Genomic DNA, 27,932 nt, shown 5'->3' on the forward strand with positions numbered 1-27,932 from the left:
CTTTTGATTGTCTGAATTACGAGCAATCGGTATTTAGATTTTGGGTCTGACACTACCTGATCTTTTCATGTTCATAGCATCTTTCTACATCAGTTTTTTCGTTTTTTTTCTCCTGGATTATCAACTATATGTAATTATGTCATAACTTTTTCAAATGACTACTCGTGTCAAACTTTTTTACCAAGTTTATGCATGCTTAAAAGTTGAACCAAGCTTGGTCAGAATTCATGCTTAAAAGAGACTGAACAATTTCAAGAATTGATATCAAATATGTTTAAGGAAATAGGATGCAAGAGAGATTGTAGAGAGAATTGTGTGTTTCACTATTGATAATAGGAGCCCTATATATAGGGATTATAAAGTACATATTCTAATAATACAAGGAAAACTATTCCGAATAGGACTAGAAATTCTAGAATCTTCTCTCCTATTACAATCATAGAACTACTCCTAGTTTGATAAGGCACACAAATGTCAACATTCTTCAAGACTCCCCCTTGTGCCACTCAAACTTGGTGGTGACGCTTCATCAGTTGCCTCGTTAAAAAACCTTGCTCGAGTAATAAAAACCATGTGGGACAAAAATAACCTCGAGGAGGAGAAAAAGAATACAACACGTCATTCACTATTCGAGATCAAACATGTAGACATCATGCCTCCCCCTGATGCCGACATCTCCCCCTGGAGTTTGGATTACTTTCTTAATCCGATACTCTTTACATGTTTCTCGAAAGTGGATTTAGGTAACGACTTAGTAAATAAGTCCGCTACATTATCCTCTAATTGGATTTGAGTCACTTCAATCTTTAGAAGTGTATGTTATTGCTGATAATGAAAGAACTTAAGCGATATATGTTTGGTGTTGTCGCCTTTGATGAAACCTAACTTCATTTATTAGATACAAGCTGCATTATCCTTATATATGCATGTAGGTTCATCTGTGGTAGACTTCAAACGACAAATTCCTCAAATATATCTAATTACAAACCTTAGCCATATGCATTCATGCACGGCTTCATGTAGAGCAATAATCTCTGCATGATTTGAGGAAGTAGCGACAAATGTCTGCTTTGTAGACCTCTAAGATATCGCGGTACTTCCCATGGTAAAGACATAACCTGTTTGGGAGAGACATTTGTGAGGGTCAGAGAGATACCCTACATCAGCAAAACCCATCAAAACATCACCATCAGTTTGACAGAGGGGATGAGGGTGACATCGGCCACTCTTGGTGGTGCCGGCGCCGACCATCTCGCCTGTCACGGCGGTGGGGACGGCGACATTATGCTTAATGGGGTCCGATCCATTCTTCCTTCATTCTTCTTCTCTGTATTAAGCGATAAAATAGGCCCATATCAATCGTACCTTTTAAGTATTGAAAGATTGTTTTTACACCAATCCAATGACGGCGTGTTAGAGCAGAACTATGTTGAGCTACCAAGTTCACTGTGAATGAGATGTCCTGTCTTGTGCATTGAGCTAAGTACAATAATGAGCCTATTGCACTTAGATATGGTACTTCGGCCTCTAATAACTCTTCGTCCTCATCCTTTGGACGAAACAGATCTTTTCCGGGCTTTTGACTTCGGTCAATCATAGGAGTACTCACAGACTTTGCTTTATCTTCATTAAAGCACCTTAGAATTTTCTGAGTATATGCAGACTGATGGATCAAAATCTCATCACTACAGTGCTCGAGTTCTAAACCGAGACAAAATCGTGTTTTTCCAAGATATTTCATCTCAAATTCAGATTTCAAATACTTAGCAGTTTCCTTTAACTCATCTAGAGTCCTAATCAAGTTCATATCATCGACATAAACTGCTATAATTGAAAATCCAGAACTTGTTCTTTTAATGAACATGCATGGGCATATTTCATTGTTAATATATCTCTTCCCAATCAAGTAGTCACTTAGACGGTTATACCACATCCGTCCGGATTGCTTTAATCCATATAGTGAGTGTTTGAATCTTATTGAAAATGCGCTCCGTGGTTTAGAGACACTTGATTTGGGTAATTGAAGTCCATTTGGAACCTTCATATATACATATATATATATATATATATATATATATATATATATATCTGAATCTAGATCCCTATAGAGATATGCTGTAACCACATCCATAAGCTGCATGTCAAATTTTTCAAAAACTACCAAAGTGACAAGGTAGCGGAACATTATAACGTCCATTACAGGAGAATACGTCTCCTCGTAGTCGATTCCAGAGAGTTGTGAGAAACTTTGCGCTACAAGGCGGGCTTTATATCTAACTACCTCATTTTTCTCATTACGCTTTCTAACGAAGACCCATTTATGACCAACAGGCTTTACATTTAGAGGTGTCTGCGTTATAGACCCAAATACATGTCTCTTTGCTAGTGAATATAATTCAGCCTGGATCACATCTTTCCATTCAGGCCAATCCGCTCTTCGTTGGCATTCTTCGACAATCATATTCTATAATTCTTTTCCAACATGATATGCAAATGCATCATCAATAGCAATAGAATTTCTATCCATCATCTCATGTACACTAGTTTAATTCATGGAGATCTCCCTATTCTCTGAAATTGGTTCTGACATTGGAGCGTCCCCCAATGATGTCTCTTGGACATAACCATAAACCGAAATATTCTCATGAGATGGATTATTTACGTCGATGATTAATGGATTATTTTGTGCCAAACTCACTTTCTTTCTTGGGCGAGAATCCATCAAACCTTTTGGCCTCCCTCACTTCCTTATAGGGAGCCCGGCCAGAGCCACTGCACCATTACCATTGTGGGCGGTGGCGCCATGCCCAATGAAACTAGGGACGGCGCCATGTCCTCTATTTTGAGAAACATCAATCCTTGCAGGCACGTATGCAACAGGTATGTGTGATCTCGTCACTTTAGCGATATCAGAAAATGTATCAGGCATTGAATCTGCTAAGTTCTGAAGGTCGAGAATTTTCCGCACTTCAATTTCAGACTGTGCGGTTCGGGGATCAAGATGAGACAAAGTGAGGACAGACCACGACAATTCATGTCGTTCTTGTTGAACATTAGTAAACTACCTATGGTCAAGCAAGTAAACTCCCTCGTGCCTTGCTTCTTCTACTTTTTGAATCAAGAGTACCACCAATTCTTTCATCAAAAGTACGAGGTTTTACCTCTTACATCTACCAATTTTGTATTGAAAATCACGGGAAAATGGATTTGGTTTCAAAAAAAGCCTCCCACAAAGGTGAAGTACCCAGATGTAGACTTCATGTCTGTGATAGAACCAGCCCAATCCGCATCTGTATACCCACTAACATCAAGGTACTGATGTTTAGAAAACATTAAACCTTTTCCTGGTGCTGACTTTAAGTACCTCAAGATTCTTACCACTGCCTCCATGTGCCATTCACTTGGATTATGCATAAACTGACTCACAACACTAATTGCATAAGCAACATCAGGTCTAGTGTATGACAAAAAAATTAGATGTCACACTAACCTCTGGTATCTTTATGTTCTTATCTCCCCCTAACGACGGGAAGACTATCTCATCAAAGTGATAATCCGCAAATCAAGCGGTAAAGAGATCTCCTGTCAAGGGTTCTAAGTAGCGGATAATAGTTGGAGAGTCATATCCAACATAAATGCTTAATCATCTTTGAGGACCCATTTTGGTGCGCTGTGGTGGCCCAATTGGCACATAAAATGTACACCCAAATATGCGTAAGTATGAGACTAATGTCTCATACCCCGTTACCATTTGGGACGCAGAAAAGGGTTGAGTGGCAGTGAGCCTCAAACGAATAATCACAGCTGCATGCAATATTGCATAGCCCCAAGCAGAAATAGGGAGATTGGTGCGCATTACCAATGCTCTAGCAATCACTTGTAGTGGTTTAATGGCGGCTTCTGCAAGCCATTTTGGGTGTGAACATGAGGAACTGGATGTTCAACGTCAATCACAATGTACATGCAATAATCTTCAAAAGTTTTTGATGAAACTCCCCAACATTGTTAAGTCTTATAGACTTAATAGGATGATCAGGATGGTGAGCCTGTAACTTAATAATTTGAGCTAGGAGTTTAGCAAATGCAGCGTTCCTAGTGGACAAAAGCATGACATATGACTAGCGTGTCGATGCATCAACCAACACCATAAAATATCTAAATGATCCACAAGGTGGTTGAATAGGTCCACAAATATCACCTTGGATTCTTTGTAAGAATGGTATATTTTCTTTAGTGTCCTTTGCATAGGATGGTCTCGATCTTAATTTTACTAAAGAACAGGCTTTGCATAATGAATGATGGGCTTTAGAAGCAATCAATGAGGATTTTGGTTGAACCATGAAGTCACAATTGACTTAGAAGTAGAATTGGAAGCAAGGAAGCATATGTGGCATCAATGCCACTTTTGGGTCGCAGGGGGACGACAGCGCAGGCCTGTGATGGCCGGTCTTGCAGGGGGACGGCGCAGGTACTCCTTCTTGGTCCAAAATTCAGTTTTTACTTCTTTTTTGTTCTGAAAAAAGGATGTCTGTGTGAAGTCTTTAAGATATGGATCATCATATAACGACATGGATGTCCCAAACGGTCATGCCAAACTTTATATGTGTCGGAATCCCATAAGTCATCTCTCATAACATGATTGGATTCAATGATTCGAATAGTGGTTGCATACAACCCACTAAATCGACACATAAGTTCTCTAAGACTCTTTTATGTCCGTAGTCATTAGAGGTGATGCAAATGAACTCTTGTCCATTCTCACAATGTGTTTCCACATGAAAATCATTGACTCTTATATCTTTAAAGCTCAAAAGGGTTCTTTCGGCCCTAGGAGCGTAGAGAGCTTTAGTGACATTAATGATTGTGCCGTATGGCAATAAGAATTGAGCTGGTCCTCGACCATGAATCAATTTAGATGACCTTGCCATCGTAGTCACTGAAAATCGAGTAGGCATCATCTCAAGAAATAACTGCCTATTTCAAAGTATAGTATGCGTAGTAGCACTATCCACGAGGCATTCTAGCTCTCCGGGAAACATATTTGAATGAATAAAGTAAAAATCAAAATCGACACTTTATTTCAATGAAAACCAATGATTACGTCAAAGTTTCTAAATCAAAATTTAATCCAAAAAAATGACAATCAAGCTTAGACAAGTAGTAGTTACTCAATCCATTCGGTAACTCCAATTTGGTTGTGACCAAGTAAGATAAGGCGAGATTTTGGTGGAGCTGTGCTTACTTTTAAAACCGTTCTCTCAGTTCAGACATTTCCTAGACATCACAATTAATTTTGGATGAGCCTACTTTGGAAAGAGTTATAACCACTGTCTTTGTTGATAGTTTCCAAATTTTGGATTGAAACCAATGACGTTTATATGGTCAATTTTTAATGCTCATGAACACTCTTAGTCCGTAGCTTACAAACGCTCTTAGTCCGTAAAAATAGATGCTTACAGACACTTTTAGTCCGAAGATTACGAACGCTCTTAGTTCGTATATAGCGTGAATCCCCATGATTCCGCTTTTAGAAAATCGAACCCACATTACAGAAAGGTGGGATGTAAAAGAAGGGAGGTTGCAAGTCCCCGAGACAAAGAATTTAAATTAAAATTAAATTCAAAAGCGGGAATAAAACTTACTTGGTAATTTGAAGCTTGAAAACCTTGATACACGTGCGTGTTGATGTAGGGGTTTAAAGTTCTTTAGGATTGCTGATGTTTTCGATCCTTTCTGTAGGATTGCAAGGCAGCTTTCGATCCTGATTCTGAAGTAGGTTTGCAAACGTGTAGCAGGATTGCAATTGGGTTGCAATCCTGGTAGTCCTGGTGCGTGCGTGTGTGCTTGTGCGCGCTGCTGGTCTTGGCTGAGGGCCGTTGGTGCTTGGCCGTGAGTGGTCGGCAAGTCTAGTCGAGATGGCTGCAAGGGCAAGCGGGCTAGAACAGGCTAGGCGCTTGGCAAGGCTAATGTTGGAGAATTTTCTGGTTTTGAATTTTTGATCTCAGGGTTAAGACTCATGCTGATAACGTGTTTAAGGAAATAGGATGCAAAAGGGATTGTAGAGAGAATTGTGTGTTTCACTATTGATAATAGGAGCCCTATATATAGGGATTACAAAGTACATATTCTAATGATACAAGGAAAACTATTCCGAATAGGATTAGGAATTCTAGAATGCTCTCTCTTATTACAATCATAGAACTACTCCTAGTTTGATAAGGCACACAAATGTCAACATTCTTCAACAAATATTTCTTCTTTGAGATGAAGACAAAAGACCAAATGCTGAACTGGGGGACTTTTAATGGTAAGAGTGATTGACAATCTTAGGGGGGTGTATTCATTTAAGAGTCTACAAGATTTTTTTGTATTTTGAAAGTTTATGAGTATTCAATTGAGATTTTAAACAATCCTTTAAAATCTTGATGTATTCGATTAAAATTATCCATTCAAATATGCAGATATTCAAAAATATACGGATTTTTAAGGATTTCATTAAATGCTGGATTTTGGAGGATTTTATAGTGCTTTTTATACATATCAAAACTCAAAAACAATCCAACCACTTCCTAAGAGATTTTGATGGATTCTTTCTCACACAAAAAAGAAAAAGCTCTTCACCAAAAAAAAAAAAAAAAACAGCTCTCAATATACCTATCTTCCCACTATCCTCCTATGCTCTCATCTAATAATTTCTTTTATTTTTATCACTACAGCTCGGGAAGCCTTAATCATTCTAGCTAATTAAGCTCACTTTCAATGGTATTGTTAAGATGATACATACATACATGTTTCTTTTTTTTGTATCAAACCCAAAGTCGGGTGCCGATATATTTATATATATATATATATATATATATATATATATGGGTCAATGATAAAAGAGGTCATTTTAAAGTGTTTTATTATAATTCAGGATACACAAATGTCCCTATGATAATTAAGGTCACTTCCTCACAACCTACCATTAGAGTTACATTTAATTACAAAACTGCCATCGACAGCTCTCACTCTCCCTTCAACCCATCCGAACCTCTCTCTCTCTCTCTCTCTATCTTCTTCTTCTTCTTCTTCTTGAAATAGAACGCCTCATTGCACTTGACGAATGAAGGCGTGCTTGCCGGTGCCGTCCTCCATCTTAAGGACGAAATAGCACGACGAGTCAAGCATGGTCTCGACGGAGATCGTTGGAGTTTGGATCCTCAAGTCGGATCTCGTGCTGGTCCTTGCACGACACTACCCGGAGCCGACTCGTCCAACTCTTGTCGGACTTGAGCCACTCGCCGCAATTGTACCTGCCGGATGTCGACCGCGGCGGGGTTTTTTACACGGCTACCTCGCGCACCAGCAGCAACTTCAGAATCCTTGTCGCCGCCGCGATCCATCTCCCTTGTCACTGTGAGTTCTGATTTTTCAGTTTTTCAATATTATTAATCAATTTTCGCATGCTAGAATGTATCTATAATCTATGTGCTTCTGTTTGGTAGATTACTTGCTTTGTTGCCTGAGAATTTGGAGATTCTGTTTCCCATAATCGATTGAAGTAGTAGTATTGATCATATGCGAACAAATCTTCAATTTGCTTTGACCTTTATATATCTTCTGGACTACCAGTATTGTTAATCTTGGCTACTGGCTCAAGGAGTATATGGGGTTAGAAATTGATTTTTGGTTTCATAATAGCAAACGCTGCTGCTATTTTAAGATGTCATTATGTTTGATGCTAATGGTACCTCTGCTTCATTTTTGATAAGGAAACAATATTATGTTACTTCATTGGTTCAATCTGCTTAGTACTTTATGTGGGTCGTCATATTTTTTTAATCTACTGAAGAAGATGAGTTTCCTTTTTATAAATGATTAGAGTTTATCATCCAAATATAAAAGGTGAAAATTTTAGTTTAAATTGGTGTGAGCTTTTAATCATGATGTAAAGTTTGATCAGTTATGATTTTGTTTGCATGTAAGTAATGAAAGTTGTGATAGAGAATATAGCACATCATGCATTCTTGTAACCTATTTACTGGGCTTGTCACTTATCCCCTTCCTCTTTGGTTTAACTAGTAAGGAGTACATTATCTGTTAAAAGACATTGGTTTAGAGTGAAAGGAGATGGTTTTACTAGTTTCATAATCCCACCACTTAGCCCTCCCTGAATAACTTTTTTGGTTGACCCCGTTACTTTAACTAGTAGGAAGTGCATGATATCTTCAGGCAGTGCAGACATCAGCATTGCAAATCCAAAGGGTACTGCTTTGTGGTATAAAGATATGGCTGTACTAAAACTGTGAACTAAGTTTCTACACTGCATTATATTTTTTTGATTGATCTGCAATGAAACTAACTTAATCTGGTAATAATATTACAGTCATTGAATGCCCGGTCGCAAGCAATTCTTATGCACAAACTGGATCGCAGTGGCAGTGGATCAAGGTTTGTCTTTTCTAATTGTTGTATTTTTAATTGTTTTGGTTGGGCTTACATGTCATCACGGCTATTAGTAGACTGTTGATATTGCTCCATATTGTCTCTGATAAAAATTACTTCATTCATGCAGTTGCCTCAGACCTATGAGACTAAATTCCCTGCTTTACTGATGTTAATCATTGTGTTATGTGTGCCTCATTCCATCCTAAATGACCCTGCTTTACTGATGTTGGTAGTTAGGTGTCATTCATTTCTCTTAGTTTGGGTTCTTTGTTCTTCAAATGCAATACAATTGGTTTTGTCATGACTTTCTTATGTAGTTTCTCATTTTATTTATGAGTTAGATATCATGAACAGTTGCTTAGTATTTCTAATTATACGAAGTATGCTTATTAATTTTTGTATGGATTTTTGTATGCGTGCAGCTTTACAGTTACATCCAGACCAAAGGCAAAAGCCACCTGCCCTTCCAATTCACCTGCACCTGATTTGCCCTTGATCGATTCATTGGGATTTCAAAATTTTGATTCTGTAATATTGTTTCAGTTTTGTTACTTTGTGATATAGTATATGTGCAATGGAAAATCAAGATTATACTATTTCATTTACAGTTTTAGATCTTCTTTAATCCCAAAAAAAAAAGAAGTTGGTCTTGATACTCATTATGTTGGCGATCATGACTTGTGGGATTGAGTGTTTTGTTAAATTACTGCTCCTATAGCTCATAAAATTTAGTATTCTTATTATGAAATCATATCTAGGCTAGGTCCCCTGTTACACACTTAATACACATGTCACTAACTAAGTCACTGGCCAGGCCAGGTACTTAGTTAGTGAGGTCACTGGAAAAGTCACTGTTAACCTTAAGTCATTGACTATGTCACTGGTGAAGTTACTGGTCATATCACAGTCATAAATATGTCACTGATCAAGTTACTGGCTAAGTCACATTGTATGTCAGTGACCATGTCACTATTAGACACTTATACTCATGTCACTGACTAAGTCACTGGCCAGGTCATAGGCTACTGACAGTTACATGGTCAGTGACATGGTCAGTTACTTGGTTAGTGACATGTGATTAACAGTGACTTGGCTATTAACTTGTGACTTGGTTACTGACAGTTACATGGTCAGTGACATGGTCAGTTACTTGGTTAGTGACATGTGATTACCAGTGACTTGGCTATTAACTTGTGACTTGGTTACTGACAGTTACATGGTCAGTGACATGGTCAGTTACTTGGTTAGTGACATGTGATTACCAGTGACTTGGCTATTAACTTGTGACTTGGTTACTGACAGTTATTTGGTTAGTGACATGGTCAGTTACTTGGTCAGTGACATGGTCAGTTACTTGGTTAGTGACATGTGATTAACAGTGACTTGGCTACTGACAGTTACTTGGTCAGTGACATGGACAGTTACTTAGTTAGTGACATGGTCAGTTACTTGGTTAGTGACATGTGATTAACAGTGACTTGGCTACTGACATGGACAGTTACTTGGTTAGTGACATGGTCAGTTACTTAGTTAGTGACATGTGATTAACAGTGACTTGGCTATTAACTTGTGACTTGGCTACTGACAGTTACTTGGTTAGTGACATGGTCAATTACTTGGTTAGTGACATGGTCAGTTACTTAAAGTTGGACAAATACTGCAAGGCATATGTTCTAACAGCTGCATTACATTCATTATACGTCAAACAAAAAAGTACATAACCACCAACAAAATTATGGTGTTTTCTCTCTTTATTCCATTTATAAAAATGCACTTGAGATACAAAAGTATTAGTAATACAGCATCACTTTATTCCACCTCATGTAGATATGGCAGCTTCCACTGTAGACTTATGAGCTTTTGCCTTCTCAAAGTTAGTGGTTGCATCTTGCCTGCTTTTCACATCAACAGACTCTTTAGCTGAAGCATCTCCTTCCAGAGACTGAGTGTTTTTATTTTATCTGATTCTCCACATGACTTTTCCCAATCTACGAGTGATTTAATCACATTCACAAGACACTGGCAAGGTCAAGGAAAAAGAGGTCATCCAGCAACCTGTGCTACCATCAATGAATATATAGCAGCAAGAGAGCATATGATGAACTAGCCAAAACTAAGAAAGGAGTAAATCATTAAACTTACCAGAAGAGATGAACCCTTTATTGAAGTAGTCTGGGACGCAACAGCCATATTAGATCTGCATTTTGCATCCCTTGAGATATTCTGGATAGAGTTGTAACCAAATGAAGAGTCAGAATACCTTGCAGTATTAGATGTACAATAATACCATATTTGGAAAGTATGAAGAACATCAAAAAAATTATTAGAGCACCTCAGAGCAATGTTGAATGTTCTTCATGGATGACTAACTTATATAGATGAAAACAAATTAGTAATTAGTTTGGATGCAAAGGTACAAAAAGAATTATAAGGTTTGTAAATATACAAACAATATTCTTAGAAGAAAGTGTCTAACCGTAATTCGCTGTCCCAGAAATTCTTTTTCTAGCTTCTTCTTTTTTTGGTGTTCAATGTATTCACTATAATCAAAAGGCTCTGCCAAAGCTTTTGCCTGCCAGAAAGTATGCAATAAGGATTGAAGCATTAGACTACCGAACTAATACCTTATTGAAGCAGTTGAAATATCATTTTTGAATAACACTTATCCTTAGTGCCAGAAATGTTTACTAAGGATAGTATTTACCTGGTGAGATAACCTTCCTGTGAACAACAATATACCTTAGTGTTTTTACCTGTCCACTCCCTCAACCTTAAATCAATAAATAATGTAGCATGGTTGATCTAAAGAAAAATATTTTAAGATGATGAGATAACCTTCCTGTTCTTCCTATATACAATGGTTCATATCTTAATTAAAGCACACAACAAAATAATATCTAGATCTTAAAATATATAGAAAAGACACAGAAATAGAGCCCTTACCTGTCAACAAAGAATCCTCAAATATAGTCAAAATTAATTTGTGCAAATAAAGTGAGGGGAAGGTGAAAGAAGCTATTCTGTGACTGATACATACACAATAAGCCATTAGTAACCAATCTGGCACTTACGTAGTAAGTAATGGAATTACAGTTCATAACTTGATTAAAGTTCTATAGCAAAGGTTAACTTAGATGTAAAAGCTACAGTCAAATGAAGTCCATTTGACCACTTACAGAGCTATGATTTGAACATGCTAAGTATCTCAGGAACATAATCCAATATTGTGCTGACTACATTGAACCCTAAATAAGAATTTGAAGGGTTAGGAAATCCTCGTCTTCAAAGTGACTTCATTGTTATCTTCCTTCATGCCCATCTGCAGACCAAGTTTCAAAATTCATATATGAGGCTTCAAGTTGCTTAAATAACTCAACAATTAGAAGACAGTGTACAAAAACACAAACCACAGGGTTCGGAAAACCAGTAAAGCATCACGTTGAACTATGGTCATACTCTCCAGGTCAGTCCCTCTTTTAAAATAGCGCATCAGTTAGAAGCATTACAAATAAATGTGAAAGACTGGGTTTGTTAGGAATGCAAAAGAGAGATCTCAACGTATAATATCATATCCAAACCTGGTGATCTTTTTGCCATCTTCATGATGCACAGCTTTGTGATTGGCTCCCACATTCATGGCCATTGAGCATTTGTTTGAACTTTATTCCTTCCAAAAATATATGGCTCCTACATTATGTCTACAATAGCCTAGGGTTTACAAACACTTCACATTAAGTTCCTGAACTACATACATAAACTGCAGGCATTAATAATCAGCACGCAAACACAAACACAAACCTCATAAGCATTCACGAAAGTTTCCATAGACTGAAGTAAGCTATGTATCCCTTCAGCTCTTTTTGCTTGTTCTCCAGCATAGTATTATCATTCTGAATGTAACTAACCTTCACCAAACCAAAACAAACACAATCAGAAACCGAAAAACAGAGTCAATCTACAATCGAGGTCACTACTATTTCTCACAAGCATCTCATCAAACACCTTATCTGCATAAAAATCTATGCCTAATTAATTCAGCCTGAAATTCCTGCAACCTCCGACCATATTCTTCATCGGATTGCTTCATCGAAGTGTTCATGATTCAAAACTACTCAAACCAAAGAAAATCGCATGACGCTACATCTAGAAAAATTCTTCCAGATCAAACATGTTGCTTCATTTTCCTCTTTCACAGTTTCACAGAGAAGTTACCAATAATCATACAAAACACAAAGGAACAGCAAGAATAGTAAAAACGAAAATGAAAATTTCCGATGCGATTGAAGAAAGGATAAGAAGCACTCACAGATTACCGATAATGCAAAAACCAAAGCTCTGAATTTTCAGCTCACCGCTCAATCATCTACCACGACTTTGCACACCAGCGAGGTCGAGTTTCGGTCGTCGTCCGACTGCAGGAACGAGAACACTTGCTCCATTTTCAACATTTTTCCAAGCTCGAAATCGATTTCAAATCCAAACAACGTCGTCCTGCTCCGGATGCGAAGCGAGGGCAGAGAAACAGAGAAGAAGAAGAAGTACGCCATTGGAGAGAGAGAGAGAGAGAGAGAGAGAGAGAGACAGAAAGAGTTGGGATAAAAAAAAAAGCTCCGATCAAAATTGAATCAAGGTTTTAGGTTTTGATCAGATAATCGTCTTCTATCTTTTGAATTTCTAATCGGAGCTCTATTTGGGATTTCTGATCAAAACGAAGAAGATTTGAGCTATGAGATTCTTCAATATAAAGTTATAAACGTGTATCAGGGTTTAAGGGTAGAATCGGAATCAAAAAAATGCAAAACTAACCTTTCTTAACATTACCTTATTATTCATAAGGACTAAATTAATATTATTAACAATTCATAATAGATTATTTTATCAAGTGGGAAACTATGTGATCTTTTTATCATTTCACACTCTAATATGACTTTTTCCATCATTTTCCTTATATATATATATATTCATCTAAAGTCAGAATAGACCGTTACATACACACATGTTTCTTTTGTAAATTAGATATGAAATAAATTATGTCATTAGTTTACTATTTTATTTTTTGTGTAACATTTTAGTTGATTAATTTTCTCTTATTATTCATATATCATTATACACAACATAAAAAATGGTAGATTGCCATATATATATATATATATATATATATTGTTAAAGGAAAAACATATTGTGTGCCTTCGTCAAAGCAACTGACGGAGAAGGAATCAAGGAATCAGTGATTACCATCAATCAGCGCAATTACGGATCAATCAGCATTTAGTATCATTAATGTAATCGATATTTCCGTTGTAATTCTATCTCTATATAAAGGGACTATGAAATGAAATGAGTACACCAATTCCATTTGCATTTTACTTTTACATATATATATATATATATATATATATATAGACACACACACACACACACACTCATTTTTGTCACTGATATAGCATTATAGTTGGATCTATATATCCATTGCTTTTAAAAAAGAAGGGAAAAAAAAATTAACCTACCAAAAACATCATAAGGACTAGTAAAATCTAAACAAATACCAGTAAATCAATCCATTAGAACAATCAGAGTCCATATAGAATTTAAATAATCCATGGATTAAGTAAATCTATGGATTACAAAAACTCAAACAAAATCTTTTAAAATCTGAATTAAATACACCCCCCTCAATAATGTTATGCACGAGAAAGAAGTAGCAGAGAAAACAAGAGCAGGGTGACTTAAGATACAAGCCATTGTAAATAAGATACAAGAATATAAACATAAGAGAGAATCATCATGCAGATGCAAAACCAATGTTGAGAGTAGCACCAGAGCCATTCGTATCCACAGAAGACTTCTTGTTAAGTCTTTTCTCACTATTAAATAAAGAGAGTTTCTATTGGGACTTCCAAACTTGCTCACTTGACCTCACTCTATTATGAATTATTAAATGACATATATAACCTACTATAAAATGACTATTAAGGACAATAATTATACTAAAAAAATATTATATTTATTTTATGTAGACTTTCCAATTCAATAATATTAGATTATATTCCTTATTATTTTCCTTATCTATTTTCATTTTCCAATTTCACTACATACTGATTAAAGCATTCATATATATTTGATAAAAATTAAAAATATGATTAAGATCATGTAACATAAAAATGTATGATATATATGTTGAACGCATATTGGTGAGGGAAAACAAAATAGATCCTCTTATGATTTATGACCTAAATCTAAGTCAATCCATTATATTTGCAAAAAAAAAAAAGACACTAAAAATATTTAAATAATTAATCATGTGGTAACAAAAAATACAGAAAAAAAATAAACATAAAAAAACTAATTTTTTTTTTTTGAGAATAAAAACAAATGATTTCTTCATGTTTTTTAGCACAGCTAAAATAGAAAAAAAAATATTTAAATAATTAATCATGTGGTACAAAAAATACAGAAAAAAAAACATTAAAAAACAAATGTTTTTTTTTTTTTGAGAATAAAAATAAATGATTTCCTCTTTTTTTTTCTTTTTTTTTTCACAGCTAAAATAATAATAATAAAAAAAAAAAACATAATAGTTCATGACATTTTCTTATTGATCAGACATAAATTTTTGAAACTCAAGTTTGATTAAGAAATGTATATTTAGTTAAGATTTATAGAGTGATTAAATCATTGAAATGACTAAAATTTTTATTTTAAAGATAATAATTTGTTTGCAAATTATATGAGTGAGGTTATTTGAGGAAATTTAGTGAGGTTTAGTGAGTAAATTTAGTAGTTGAAGATTTGATAAGAGGTGTAAAAAGCATAGAGGTCAAGTGAGTAAATTTGGAGGTTCCAATAGAAAAACTCTTAAATAAATATCGATATCAATGAAATTCATGATATCATCTACCTCTAACAAAGATCTGTTTCATACAGAAAACATTCTAAGGTATTTACGCACTTTGATTGCTCATGTTCAGAGACTTGAGGTAAGAAAAATCAGCTAAGAACGTCTTTCAATTTTCAAACAGACACCTTTGCCAAGTAAAATGGCGCTTCAGTGATGATACAACATCAACAGTAATTCAGAATCAATACAACATATGTGTTGCTAATCTTATTCTTAAATTAAAGGAAATAAACAACAGCTAAGGATTAATCTACAATTCCCAAACAGACACACTGATGTTGTTCGGTTGCCAAGTCAAATGGCTCTTCAGTAATGACTTAATGACTTCCTTTACTTGCGTTATGCCTCTTGATCTGGATAAGCATTTCGAAAACACACCATGGAAAACTCAGGAAATGGTCTCTTGCCATACCCTTGTTGTAGCAACCCCAGTAACGATGATGATATGTAACATGGTACCATGCTGATGCTTTTGCTGCATACACATTACCGATATCAGTACCGAAATCTGATGGATCATCACAATTTGGCCCCTCGATAAACCGTGCCCTTGCCTCATTCTTCAATGACCTCACAGCGTAGTTAATCGACTCTAAGTCCTTTCTCTTGTTGAAGAACTTTGATACATTGGTGATGTTTCCACTCAGTATTTCAGCTTCAGTTTTGATACCATAATAGTCCATCAGGTTTCCCAGCTTGTAGTCATACTCCCTTTTGTAACTAATGGCATCATTGATGTAATCTTCGAATCCATCTACCTCCATGTCAGGATCATAAAGCCTACAAGCCACTTCCCTAGTGAAGGACTTAAAAGAGTGTGAATGTGATCCTAGCTCGATATCTTTCACCTGTCGGAAAAGCTTCCCAATCACACGCTTGGACTCGTAGGTTGGCCTGTCAATCTTTTCCATGAAATCTGGGTATTTGTGGACACGCATTTTAGGCGGCAGTTTCACTATTACACCAGTTTTAGGAGAGTCGACAGCATGGGAGTGGAGCTTGGCGAGTTTGACACATTTATCACTCATAGCCTTCTGTGGTTCTCTGTCTGCAAAGACAAGATGTGCATTTGAAATGATGCCCAAACTGTCATTTACTATGTAGTTGGTAAATGACTCCTCAACTTCCTGCAAGTGTAACACAGCAGAAAAGAATCTCAAGTCATGTTTAAAAATATACTGACTACATTTTACTTGATAATTTGAGTAATGCCATACCTCCATTGTAACATGATGATCCAATTCCTCAGTTGGTGCTGAGGTATATTTCATCGGTTGAGTTTTCTGCAGGGGAATCAGGTCTCGATCCCAGCTAACAAAGTAAACATCTCCATCTAAATCACTGCCCGAGCATTCATCTGGATGAGGCCTAATTTAATGGAAAAAGGTTGTACTCAGTATATAAAGTTAAGGCAGAAAACTAATATCTAACAAAGAAAGACTAAAATACAGATGTCAGCATTAAGCAATCTGAAAGTTACCTCTGTCCTTCCTGTGGGAACACAACACAATCCACCATGTGGCGTAACGCCGGCACGTCCACCGCCATAAGAACACGCACATCTCCAGGGTGTAAACACGGGTTTTTAGCAACAACTACTTTACCCACAACAGTAAAATTGTCTTGGCTTGCAGTTGAGGTTGTGTTGCCAGTGAAGATAGCATGGTGAGAACATTTCACAAATACCTGACCATATTCCAATATCCTGGTTTCATCTAGACATCCCATCAGAGATCTTCCATTTGGAACAAAAATTCGTGTTCTGTTTCGCAGTTCTGCAAGTTTTGATGCACATAATGATTGTAGCATCAATGAGAGAAACGGCTCTGCATTTGGCTTATAACACATCAGCATTTCCTTTAAGATGTTGGTTGCCTCTCCTTGGAACATCAATTCCAGTGCCTCCTGTGCTTTCAATGGATCAGTTAGAATCCCTTCCAGCTGATTCATTGCTTGTTTCTGCTTCTCCTCAAAAATATGATCCTTAACTCCAAGGGTGGACAAAAGGGTGATCAGTTGACGATTGAGAAAACAAGGCTGGTACTTGCTCCATGCCAGGACATCTAACTTTGTGTTGCGTGATTTGAACTTCCACATGCTCTTTCTCAATGACAGCTTCTTTGACAATGTTGGATCGACTGCCACAACACCTTTGTAGCCACCATAGCGGATTTGAAAGGCAGATGGAGTAGAACTTTTCCCACATTTTTTTGCCACGCTTTCAGCAAATTCAGCAGATATCTTCCCAATTCCGTCAGAGAAGCAATATTTGGTTCCGCCTCTTTCAATTTCTACATCAGGAATGACTTCAATTTCATCTGATCCAACAGTAAAAGTCTCCCTGGAAGAGCAGAAAGACTGACCAAGCCTGGCTGCATATTTAGCCACATTTTTAATGTGACTAAAATCACCCATCCAGTCTCTAATTTCTTGTGCAGTAAGGCCTTCTCTGGAAGCAAACATCCATGCAGAATTCTCTCGCAACTGACTCGACGAAAATGCTAGAAACTCAAACTTCTTATCACCAATCACTATCCCATCTCTTAGAGTAGAAAGTATCCTTTCATAAACTCTAGTTCTCCTTTCCTCTTCTGCACAACTTGTCCGCGGACACAAATCTACAGACCGCATCTTCCCCAAGTCCTCATCAACAAAAGAAACCCGAAGAAAATTGTCGATATCTTCAGGATAATTTCGTAGAACACGATTGGAGAGATTTACCTCTGGACCACAGCAGTATACTTTAGTTGGTGTAATAAGAACCCTGTATACATGCACAAAGCCTTCATCTAAAGATATAGCTGCTGAGTGAGGAATCCGCTTGCATGCCATGTACTTGTTGTACTGCTTAAGAAGCCACCTTACAGGTTCATAGCAGCACTCCTTGGAGTTGAACAGTTTGTCCAGGGCGCACTCTATATATTCAATTCTTGTTCTAGTAGGATCCACTAGATTATAAAAATTGACATCAAGAGCTTGCCCAGGAATACAACCATGCTGAACCAATGAATTTATCTTGAACAGGATTTTGTATGGCAAGTCAATCCCTATGGGTGGAGCCAGAATAGGGACAAGAGCTGAATTTCCGGAGAAAGTGTTACCTCTCTTCAGCACAAACTGTCCTTCATTCTCTATGTAGTGAATGAAAATCTTGCCTAGGTCTGGAAGTGCACACCTTAAGGGAAGCTCCAAACATAAAGAAGAGGATTGCCCGATGCAGCATGATGGAGTGAAATCAACTTCTCGAACCCAGTGGTTGTCAGAAGCCGAAGTTACATCCTTCTTATAAATCCGAGGGCCACCACGTAACTGGCAAGAATATAAAGAAGAGAAAATGTTAAGACATTTCCCCCAAGGGTTTAGGGACACACAGAGTCTAGCGTTCAACAGCATTCACATTGAAATATATATAATGCAATAGGTAAGTACTTGAATACTGAAACTTTATTAAGTTTAGAACTGAAATAGTAATCAAACATGATATCACACCTAAGTTTCACTAGGAGAAACTATATTTCCGTATATTATCCAAAGCTAAAAGTCACTGCATTTTATCTAAAATACAACTAGAATCTAAATCCTATAAAAGTATCACCGCTTAAACACACCCCAGACATATTTTTTACTGGTATAACTCATAAAAAGCTAGCATAGAACATAGTTTATTTTGCAAGATAATGAACTTGATGCTAGCTAGAGTTACAAGTTACTAGGAAATAAATACAAGTATATAAACGATATATGAGGAGCAGCAAAATAGGGGAATCAAGCAGTAAGAACTTTGATAAACCTGGATGAGAAGAAACTTTGTAAACTGATCACGTGGACAATGCAGCTCAATCCGGCAAATAGTGTCAGATGGGAGCTCAAGCTTGTATTTAACACAATCATAGCAGAAAGACAAGTGCACATTTTTCCGTTCCATCCCAAATGTCACAGAAACATCTGATTTTGTCCAAAGCACCGAAAACTTCTCCTCAGATATCTTGCATCCAAAGTGAAGTGTCACAAGTTCCTCCAAGACTTCTGATCTCGGTGCCATGTCACGCTTCCATTCTCGAGCTTTCAGATAAGACTCTCCATACCACAGGCCTTTTTTTTCGGCTAATGGAAGTAGTATTTCAGCACATTCTGCAGTTGTGAATTGAACTGTGGCAGATGATCTTGATGCGCCATCTTTTGGAGGAAGAACATTCACAGAGAGAACAGTTCCTTCTCCGGTATACTCCTCCAGAAATTTTGTCACCGCTTCTGGAGACTCCACGGTGGGAAATCCATACAAGTAAACTTTCTTGACCATGCTGACTAGTTGATAATGGCAATTGCTGTTTCAAAGTAAAAATAAAATTAGTAACTCTCAACTAAAAACAGTGAAGGGAATGCAGAACATAGTAAAAGCTTTGAAAGAAAATGCAATTGACATAGTACTACACTCGTTAGACATGAAGTTAACTAAAAGAGCTAGAAGAATGTAATGCAAAGCTCACATTGACTATGAAATATAAGCTGAGAGGTAACAACTGCTTTCTGTGGATGAAGCAAAGCTCATGAAGCCAATATTTATAGGAAGAAAAAGAGCACAGAGGTCAAAGATTGGTCCCCAAGTTTCAAGTACATCTCCCACAGTGTATATAACTTGTCATGGCAGCTCTTTTTTTTTTTTTTTTTTTTTGGCTACAACTTGTCATGGCAGTTATGCTTAGTCTAGAGAATCTTGCCTCTTTTTAAATAGAATAAACGACATGTCATGATCTCGTGCTTCGCAGTAGTGACTTTGTCACTGGTTAGCTTCGAGGAGTCGAATTGCATTTTGCCACGTAACAAGGCCATGATGGTTGACCAGTGCTCATTTGCACAAGTGTAATGCTACAGGTACTAATGCCTAAACTAAGATTTCATCCAATTAAGATTGGTGGTTGATAATGTAATTGACAGATATGGTACACTAAGATTATTTAATTTCCCTTTGTCCAGATTATTTTGTTTAAATGATGTTGAAAATGAACTTTCTGGCCTAGAATGTTCTGGAAGTTAAGGGACCAACGGACCACAATGCCTTAACCCTTATGAGAAGTGCAGACCAAGAATCTTCTAGAATCTCTCCAAGGGGAAAAAGGGCGGTGGGTACCTATGTTCCCTATGATGAGGAACTTCACTCCTTGTTAAACAAGGTTTAGACGAGGGCAACCTTAACTTGAGCGAGTGAAAGTGAATAGGATAAGACAGTGCCTAGAATTTAAAAAGCAGCAATAAAGAAAAGTACTTTTTGGAGGAATGAACTTGCTCTAAAAGGAGTTGGAAGCCTGGAGCCAGCAATAGCACGGCATCACCATCACAGATTCCCATCATAGACTATGCTACTGGACTAACCAACCTTGGCTGGCAAGCCTAATGTAAAGGCTTCAAACACTATTCCTACAAGATCAAGGAATGAAAATGCTAATCAGTATTTTATACAATAATTATACTGTTCTGTACAAGCAATTATATTGTTCATTAGATGGTCTGAATACGAGCAATCGGTATTTACTGTTTAGATTTTGGGTCTACAGTCTACTGATGTGTTCATGTTCATAGCAGCTTTTTACGTGTTTTTTTTATTTTTTTTATCACCCATATGCAAGTATGTTAAACCTTTTTCAAATGAAAAATCGTGTCAAACCTTGTTACCAAGTTTTTATGCGTGCTTAAAAGTTGAATCCAGCTTGGTCAGAATTCCTGGTGCTCAACTGAACTGGTTACTAAAGGCGATATTCCTGAAAAACTTCCCTTGCACCTTCTCAACATTTGACTCATAAGACACCAATTTAGTTTTGGCGCACACACTAATCAGAACAACATCCCCGTACAATTCATTCTCTTAAATTACAAGTTTATTCTAACAAAATCTCCTCCAAATGGAAGGATATTATGTTAACAGTTGCATTTGAAAATGAATAACTAGTCTACAAAAACTGCTTGGATTTGCTCCATCTCACCTCACAACCCAATCTAAAGACTAAAGTACAACTAAGAAGATCTCAAATTACTTCAACTCGGCAAATAGATTAGATGGTGAGAAACCTCACCATTGAAATCAGAGTTTAACTATAGCAACAGCTCAGCAATCTGAACAGCATTAAGTGCAGCTCCCTTGCGTATTTGATCACCGCAGACAAAGATGTCCAACCTGCTCAGACATTCCCATTAGTGGCTTGTTAAGATATGCAATGCTAAATTAGAAAATGTACTGTTACATTAGTCTTACCCATAGTTCCCCTCTTGGGACACATCACGGCGGATTCGGCCAACTGCAACATCATCTTTGTTTGACACCTCCAAAGGTGTAGGAAAGTTATTAGCTGCACGGTCATCAATAACCACCACACCTGGAGCCTTCTTCAGAATATCCCTTGCAGTGTCCTGGACATTGAACAAATTTAAACTTCTAAGGAGAACTTGTGATGAACGAATGGGAAGAAAAACTGCACAGATTACATTAATAAATAATCCATCTATTGCAAATTAGCTTTTTCTGTGATCGTGATTGATTGAGTTTCCCACATAAAACACAATGACATGCACATATCACTAGAACACAGGCATGGTAATACAGTACTCGACTCACAGTCCACTAAGAAAAAGCATACTGTACTTCTTAAAACATTTATAAGTTTACCGCAGAAAATGCCAGCTACGAGCTGGTAAACATCCCTGGCGTGCCATAACAGGGACATGGATTGAAACTCAAGTTCATCAAGGTTGGGTTCATGGAATGCAAGAGGATTGCCTCTAGTTATATAGACCACAAGCCCAATGGCCTTCCAATGGACAAAAGAGACTGAACAATCTCATGGGGATAAAAGCACACATGCATCTTAGCACCTTCAAGAATATCTGATATTTCATCTTTGAGATGAAGACGAAAAACCAGATGCTACACCTGGGTACTTTTAATGTTAAGAGTGATTGACAATCTTAATTTTGTGCACAAGAAAGAAGTAGAAGAGAAAACAAGAGCACAGTGACTTAAAACCACTTGATCAAGCCATTGTAAATAAGATACAAGAACAGCCTAAAGTCTTAAGAATATAAACATAAGAGAATCATCATGCAGATGCAAAACCAATGTTGATAATAGCACAAGCCATTCATATCCACAGAAATCTTCTTGTTAAGTCTTTCCGCAGTATAAAATAATATCAATAAATGAAATTCATGATAAACTTTTGTTCCCACCAATGATGGAGATTTACAATGTGAAAATCCTTAATAACTCTACCAAAACAAGTCATCAACAACCAATATATATTTCTATCATCAACGTAGATAATATAAAAATATTGTAGTATTACCTCATCAAGGGGATTCTCAAATTCAAGATTTACACTCTCAGCATGTGCCCGCATTACAGGAACTCGTATGCATGTGGCAGTTACCTTGACATCCTTGTCATTCTGAATACATGGACAACAAACAAATTACATCTAGTGTTCTACACCATATGTTGTCATCTTCATTCTTAAAATCTTACTTCCAATAAACTACTCTTGCTTAACTTTCATTAACAAAATAATTGTTCTGGGAGTGATAAGAAACTAGTAAAGATACTAACCCATATTTTTCGTGTCTCCTTGACTAGTTTCATTTCCTCTTCATTATATCCATTTGGAAGAACCGCTGAATTGTGGGAAAACAAATTAAAAGCATACTGCAAAAATGAAGGCAGAAATAGGTGGTTCAATGAAACCTCATGGGAAACAGAACAGAACAGAACTACTTTTCCGAAAACAAACTTGAACATCAAAGCGAAGATAGACAGACCTGCCGCTGAAATATCTCACAAGTTACTGGCTTCCCTTCCAGAACCTTAATACAAAAATAAAATCACATCAGCTAAACTTGAACGATGAAACCAAAACAAAACCGAAACCAATGCAACAACATGTAGAGAGTAGAAGAAACCTCATGAGTTTGCTGCTCAAGCTCTCTCATAGCAGCAGCACCAGCTCCACTAGCAGCCTGATACGTACTAACCACCATGCGTTTCACCTGAAAACACCATTCATAACCCAATCAAAAACATTTCCACAAACCCCCAACTCAATTCCCATCCAAAATCCAAAAACAACCCCAAATCAGCCAACTTTTCTAGCCAAAACACAGTCGAGTAAGCAAAATACACAAAGCAAGCAACATCATAAAGCTCCAAAATACTCATAATCCCCAAAGCAACCAACTTTATAGCACCAAAACACAGTCCGGTGAGCAAAATACACAAACCAACCAACTTTACATAGCTCCAAAACGCTCATAATCCAAATTTCCAAGTCACATTTTAACCAAATAAACCACCAAAGCAACAAACTTTCAATCCCCAAAACACAGTCCAAGCAAAACCAATCATTAAACAAACCCCAAAATACACAAACCCACCAACTTTACATAACTCCACACCCAAATCCAATGAAAAAAAAAAAACAGAACCCATTTCAAAATCAGGCCCACAAATTAAAAAAAAAAAAAATCAACCTTAGAGTGACGATGTAGAGGAGTAGCAGCCATCAAGCAGATAATGGTGGAGCAATTAGGATTAGCAATAAGCGCCCCCTTTCCTTTTCCGGCCTTGATCCCCTCCATGGCCTCCGGGTTCACCTCCGGCACGACCAACGGCACGTCGTCTTGCATCCGAAACGCCGAGCTGTTGTCAACGACAATGGTGCCCTTCTCGACGGCGATGGGCCCGAACTCTTTGCTGATGGACCCACCAGCGCTGAAGAGGGCGATGTCGACGCCGTCGAAGCTGCCGCCGGTGAGCTCCTCGACGACGTAGCTCCGGCCCTGGAACGAGAGTTTCTGGCCGGCGGAGCGCTTGGAGGCGAGCATTTTGATGGAGCGGTAAGGGAAGTCGCGGTCGTGGAGGACGGAGAGGAACTCCTGGCCGACGGCGCCGGTGACGCCGACGACGGCGATGGAGGGGCCGGAGTCCTGGAGGGCCATCCGGACGCGGAATGGGGCGAAAGTCCGGGACTTGGTGGCTGTGGGCATCGGAATGCGGGCGCCGCCGAAGAGGGAGGTTTTGGGGTGGGTGAAAGTGGCCATTTTTTTTTTTGAAGTGGCGGCGGAGGGTTTTGGGTTCTTTCTAAGTTTGTGACTTTCGTGTTGTTGTGTCACTTGTGTGTACCTTAAAAGCTGTTTTGAGCTGTGAACCTGTGTAGTGTGTACCTTAAAAGAAAGTGACCCGACTTTGGTGACTCTGTGTACTATCGGACGTTGAAATAGCACACGGGAGTGGACTATGGCGTTTGAGATCAACTTTGGTTCAAGTTTTCCTGGTCGATACAAGCAACTAACTTTCAAAACCTAATTTCTAGTCACCTTTGCCGACGGATTTATTGTTATTATTTCTAAATAGGGCTTCGGAAAGGACGTAGAATCGAAATTTTGAAAATTATAAGGTGCGCGATAACTTTGTTTGAAGTGAGTCGATTATTACGCTCGTCCTGTGGAACCCAAAAGAAAGAAAATACGTTTACATTTGTATGAGAATTATATCGTCCTTCAGGTTTTGGAGTATTATGCATACACATAACGACTTTTAATTGGATCAACTCTGTCACAACTATAGAATCATAAATTTTGGATTTTCAGTCGGGTTCATAGGATGATAACAATTTAACAGTGAAGTAATCAAGAGCCGGAATTGATCCATCGTTTTGTAAAACCGGAATTATCCAACAAGAAGAAGAAGAAGTGCTGCTATGGATAAAAACATATTACTGCTGAAGTAGCTCATACTATAAAGAAGCAGGCTGAAGCTGCCTTCTAGCAGTTGACCTTGACAACTGGGTATAACAGGTTAACAGACAGAGTAAGCCTAGCAGATAGGACTGCCACTGGGGCTGTGATATCGGTGCCCCAACCTCAGTTTATTTGTACAATCAATCCTCTACTGGGGCCAGTTCAACGTCTTGAAGAGCTACAAGCTTTGCTCGACCACCATACTCTTCCGGCAAGATTTCCTCGCCTATTTCCTTTATGAAGTCTCTTTTTTCATCTTCATTGGTCACAATTACAACCTGCAATCACTTCACAAACTTAGATAGCTCAAAAGCTGCAACATTACTGTTGTACATTCACAAAACAATCAAACTCGATTGGTAATAGCCAACTTCTTCAAGTTTCATTCACCAGCTTGATTTCATATAGGTCCCAATCTGAGTTATCTGATATTTACTTCTGTTTAAGAAGAAAAAATAAATAAAACCATACCTTTGCTGCAGTTGCCTTCTCAAGGAAGCAAGAAACCATCCTCCAGACACTTACAAAAAAGCGTGGCATGTTTAGAATGAAAAGCTTTCCTAATCTTTCAGGGTAGTAAGCCTGCATAGTTTGTTATAGAAAGCATTTCAGTAACACATAATATTATATTCAGAAAATGCTCCCCAGAGACCAGGGACTTCTAATATATGTTTTGTTCTCAAGTCTCTTCCCAGCCTTTCACGGAGGGTACATATTTACACCAGAATTACAGGAAATGAAAGGTAGTCACCTGTAGAAATTGAAATCCAGTGATTAATCCACGTGCATCAACATTTTTATAGGAAATTTGTTGCAAATCAAGAATGCCAATCAACCTTTCGTTTCCGATTTCTCTTCCTCTGAAAGAGCTGAGACAAGCAAATCAAATGGAAAATGTTAATGCATCTTGACTCGTTATGTACAGAGTTGAATTTATTAGTGCACGAGTGAGTGCGTCTGTCTCTCTGTTGTGTGTGTGTGTGAGAGAGAGAGAGAGAGGGAGAGAGAGAGAGAGAGCCAGAGATGTTTAGTGCACTAAAACCATCCTTAAGTAAAGTTATTTCACAGCATTGACATTGCATGAGCATGTAATATTCTACCTGACATTACTCGGACTGAAAGCCAGTGTCTTCAAAAGAATGATCAATATCAACTACTGAACCTAAATAATCCTACTTGTGACATGTATTATTGCTTCATTAATGAACCTTATCCTTATTGAAAAAAGAAACTTGAATAGTAGTGAAATGGAGTCGTACCTTGCAATAGTTTTGTCAAGCAGATGAACCACAAATTCTGCAACAAGGGACAAACTAAAATGAATAAAGAATCACCGATTACTTGACACAAAAAGTAGAGCTAAATCTTGATTTGCCATCTAATTTTCTTTCTATTCATGCTTGTCGTTCATATATTGAGGCTGCATTGTGCAGATTTAGCCTATCAGTTCCCACTATCCAGCAATTAAATTTTTGGTCAAAAGTGAAAAGTAGAGGTTGTAAACTCCCCTATGCAGTAAGTACTGTCAAAATAAGCAGTGGCTATACTCACGTTCACCATAGTTCTGTATGAGTTATACTATTGCCTTTGGCGGTATATATTGAGAAATCAAAGGACCCCAGGCAACATTGACACCTTTCAAACAACTATTGTATGTTTCTATTTGTCTAGGACATTGAAACAAGTGATAAGACTCCAGCCTGCCTAACTCAATAAACCTTTTGTTGTTTTGATTAGATCAAAAGGCACCATTGCATACAATGGTGCCTTTTGATCTAAAAGACCACAGAGAAAGAAATGAAAAGAGTTCAAAACACATAGCACAGTATGAACTAATCCACCCAAAAAGTAGTAAAACGTTAATAGCAAGAATAACAGAACTTAGAGGAATAGCTAATTACTCTTGTATTGGAGTTGGTCCTTGGCAGGATAATGCTTGCTTGCTTTAATAATCATCACAGGACATCCATTAGATAAATCCTGCAAGAAAATCTTTCTGTCTTCCAATTGATCCTTAACTTCGGATTCCGAAATGAACCCATTTGGGACAAATGAAGCCCTCCATTTCCGCCACTGCACAAACATCTTTGCTGCCTTCTCTGGGTCCATTGATCTTGCAATCAAGAACCTCATCAGTGTTGGGTCTCCATACTTCTGCAGAGAAGATAAAGGACTAAAATTGAATGATGTATAGAATAAAGGACCAAAATTTAATGATGTATAGCATATTCTACACCGTATAAGAAAAGCAAAGCAGTGCTACCTCAGTGGACGACCCAAGCTTCTGAACTAATGTCCTCATCTGGGTCACTGCAACTTCCTGGGTTTTCTCCATTTTGGTCTCTGCAAAATCAAGAAGAAGAAGAACAAGTAATTTGGACTCAGGGTGGGAACAACTGAAAAGGGTCTCAGCTCAGGTTCAAAAGGTCAGTTTGACTGATCAAAGCTCCAAACTTGGTCCGGAAAAGAGGGAGTGGCTTTAAAATTTGAAGGGTTTGCGTAGACGGAAAGGACCCCTCTGAGTGTCTACAAAAGAGGGCAAGACTATTAGTAAGGTAACGGAGAAGTGGACAAAACTGGTTCGTCGCTAGTGGCTCTCATTCCATACAAGCATCTTCAATTTTTTTGATTCTCAACAGAGATTGGAAGTGATTGGAAGAACGTTTATAACCCCATTATGATTCAGAACAGGTAGGTGTGGAAGATACAACTTTGCTCATGAACCACGCAAGAGATAGGTACAAAGAACCAAAAGTTGGAGTGTCCTTATTGCCAAGTCATTGTCTTTTGACATGTATAACTATTTAAATCATCCAAAGTAATA

The 27,932-nt window shown here is 37.7% G+C and overlaps 5 protein-coding genes across 33 annotated transcripts; 1 reads left to right on the plus strand and 4 right to left on the minus strand.

The window, feature by feature from the left end:
- Window positions 1-7,014: 7,014 nt before the first annotated feature.
- On the plus strand, window positions 7,015-9,089 carry LOC112197028. Its single transcript, XM_024337550.2, has 3 exons — window positions 7,015-7,398; window positions 8,369-8,433; window positions 8,853-9,089. Exons 1-3 carry the CDS (start codon window positions 7,303-7,305, stop codon window positions 8,992-8,994), a joined length of 303 nt encoding a protein of 100 aa, XP_024193318.1. The 5' UTR covers window positions 7,015-7,302; the 3' UTR covers window positions 8,995-9,089.
- Window positions 9,090-10,099: 1,010 nt separating this feature from the next.
- On the minus strand, window positions 10,100-13,167 carry LOC112197026 (brefeldin A-inhibited guanine nucleotide-exchange protein 5). 28 transcript variants are annotated; one of them, XR_005810069.1, is made up of 7 exons: window positions 12,737-13,159; window positions 12,229-12,335; window positions 11,607-12,138; window positions 10,907-11,002; window positions 10,763-10,799; window positions 10,573-10,653; window positions 10,100-10,449 (listed from the first exon to the last, which is right to left on the minus strand). XR_005810069.1 is itself a non-coding variant. In XM_040518458.1 (7 exons), the coding sequence occupies exons 3-7, from the start codon at window positions 11,643-11,645 to the stop codon at window positions 10,330-10,332; spliced, it is 369 nt and encodes a 122-aa protein (XP_040374392.1). In that variant the 5' UTR covers window positions 11,646-11,749; window positions 12,229-12,335; window positions 12,433-12,730; the 3' UTR covers window positions 10,100-10,329. The 28 variants fall into 28 exon arrangements, 3 of the variants coding, with proteins under 3 accessions (XP_040374392.1, XP_040374391.1, XP_024193317.1); XR_005810064.1 differs by having other exon boundaries at window positions 10,763-10,795; window positions 11,135-12,138; XR_005810059.1 differs by having other exon boundaries at window positions 11,135-12,138.
- Window positions 13,168-15,419: 2,252 nt separating this feature from the next.
- Window positions 15,420-21,120, minus strand: LOC112197020 (probable RNA-dependent RNA polymerase 1). Of its 2 annotated transcripts, XM_024337543.2 has the most exons (6): window positions 20,991-21,120; window positions 20,592-20,743; window positions 19,119-19,653; window positions 16,809-18,637; window positions 16,546-16,696; window positions 15,420-16,455 (listed from the first exon to the last, which is right to left on the minus strand). In XM_024337543.2, exons 2-6 carry the CDS (start codon window positions 20,675-20,677, stop codon window positions 15,646-15,648), a joined length of 3,411 nt encoding a protein of 1,136 aa, XP_024193311.1. In that variant the 5' UTR covers window positions 20,678-20,743; window positions 20,991-21,120; the 3' UTR covers window positions 15,420-15,645. The 2 variants fall into 2 exon arrangements, with proteins under 2 accessions (XP_024193311.1, XP_024193312.1); XM_024337544.2 differs by lacking the exons at window positions 20,592-20,743; window positions 20,991-21,120 and adding an exon at window positions 19,816-20,004.
- Window positions 21,121-21,154: 34 nt separating this feature from the next.
- LOC112197024 (aspartate-semialdehyde dehydrogenase) lies at window positions 21,155-24,557 on the minus strand. Its single transcript, XM_024337547.2, has 7 exons — window positions 23,840-24,557; window positions 23,273-23,359; window positions 23,132-23,176; window positions 22,923-23,018; window positions 22,663-22,764; window positions 21,576-21,730; window positions 21,155-21,497 (listed from the first exon to the last, which is right to left on the minus strand). The coding sequence occupies exons 1-7, from the start codon at window positions 24,407-24,409 to the stop codon at window positions 21,416-21,418; spliced, it is 1,137 nt and encodes a 378-aa protein (XP_024193315.1). The 5' UTR covers window positions 24,410-24,557; the 3' UTR covers window positions 21,155-21,415.
- A 383-nt stretch (window positions 24,558-24,940) lies between these two features.
- On the minus strand, window positions 24,941-27,847 carry LOC112197025 (CRAL-TRIO domain-containing protein YKL091C). The gene is made up of 6 exons (XM_024337548.2): window positions 27,372-27,847; window positions 27,010-27,262; window positions 26,368-26,404; window positions 25,860-25,977; window positions 25,580-25,690; window positions 24,941-25,386 (listed from the first exon to the last, which is right to left on the minus strand). Exons 1-6 carry the CDS (start codon window positions 27,441-27,443, stop codon window positions 25,249-25,251), a joined length of 729 nt encoding a protein of 242 aa, XP_024193316.1. The 5' UTR covers window positions 27,444-27,847; the 3' UTR covers window positions 24,941-25,248.
- Between the last annotated feature and the right edge of the window lie 85 nt (window positions 27,848-27,932).

This window comes from Rosa chinensis, chromosome 4 (genome assembly GCF_002994745.2).
Source record: "Rosa chinensis cultivar Old Blush chromosome 4, RchiOBHm-V2, whole genome shotgun sequence".
Classification (NCBI taxonomy): Eukaryota; Viridiplantae; Streptophyta; class Magnoliopsida; order Rosales; family Rosaceae; genus Rosa; species Rosa chinensis.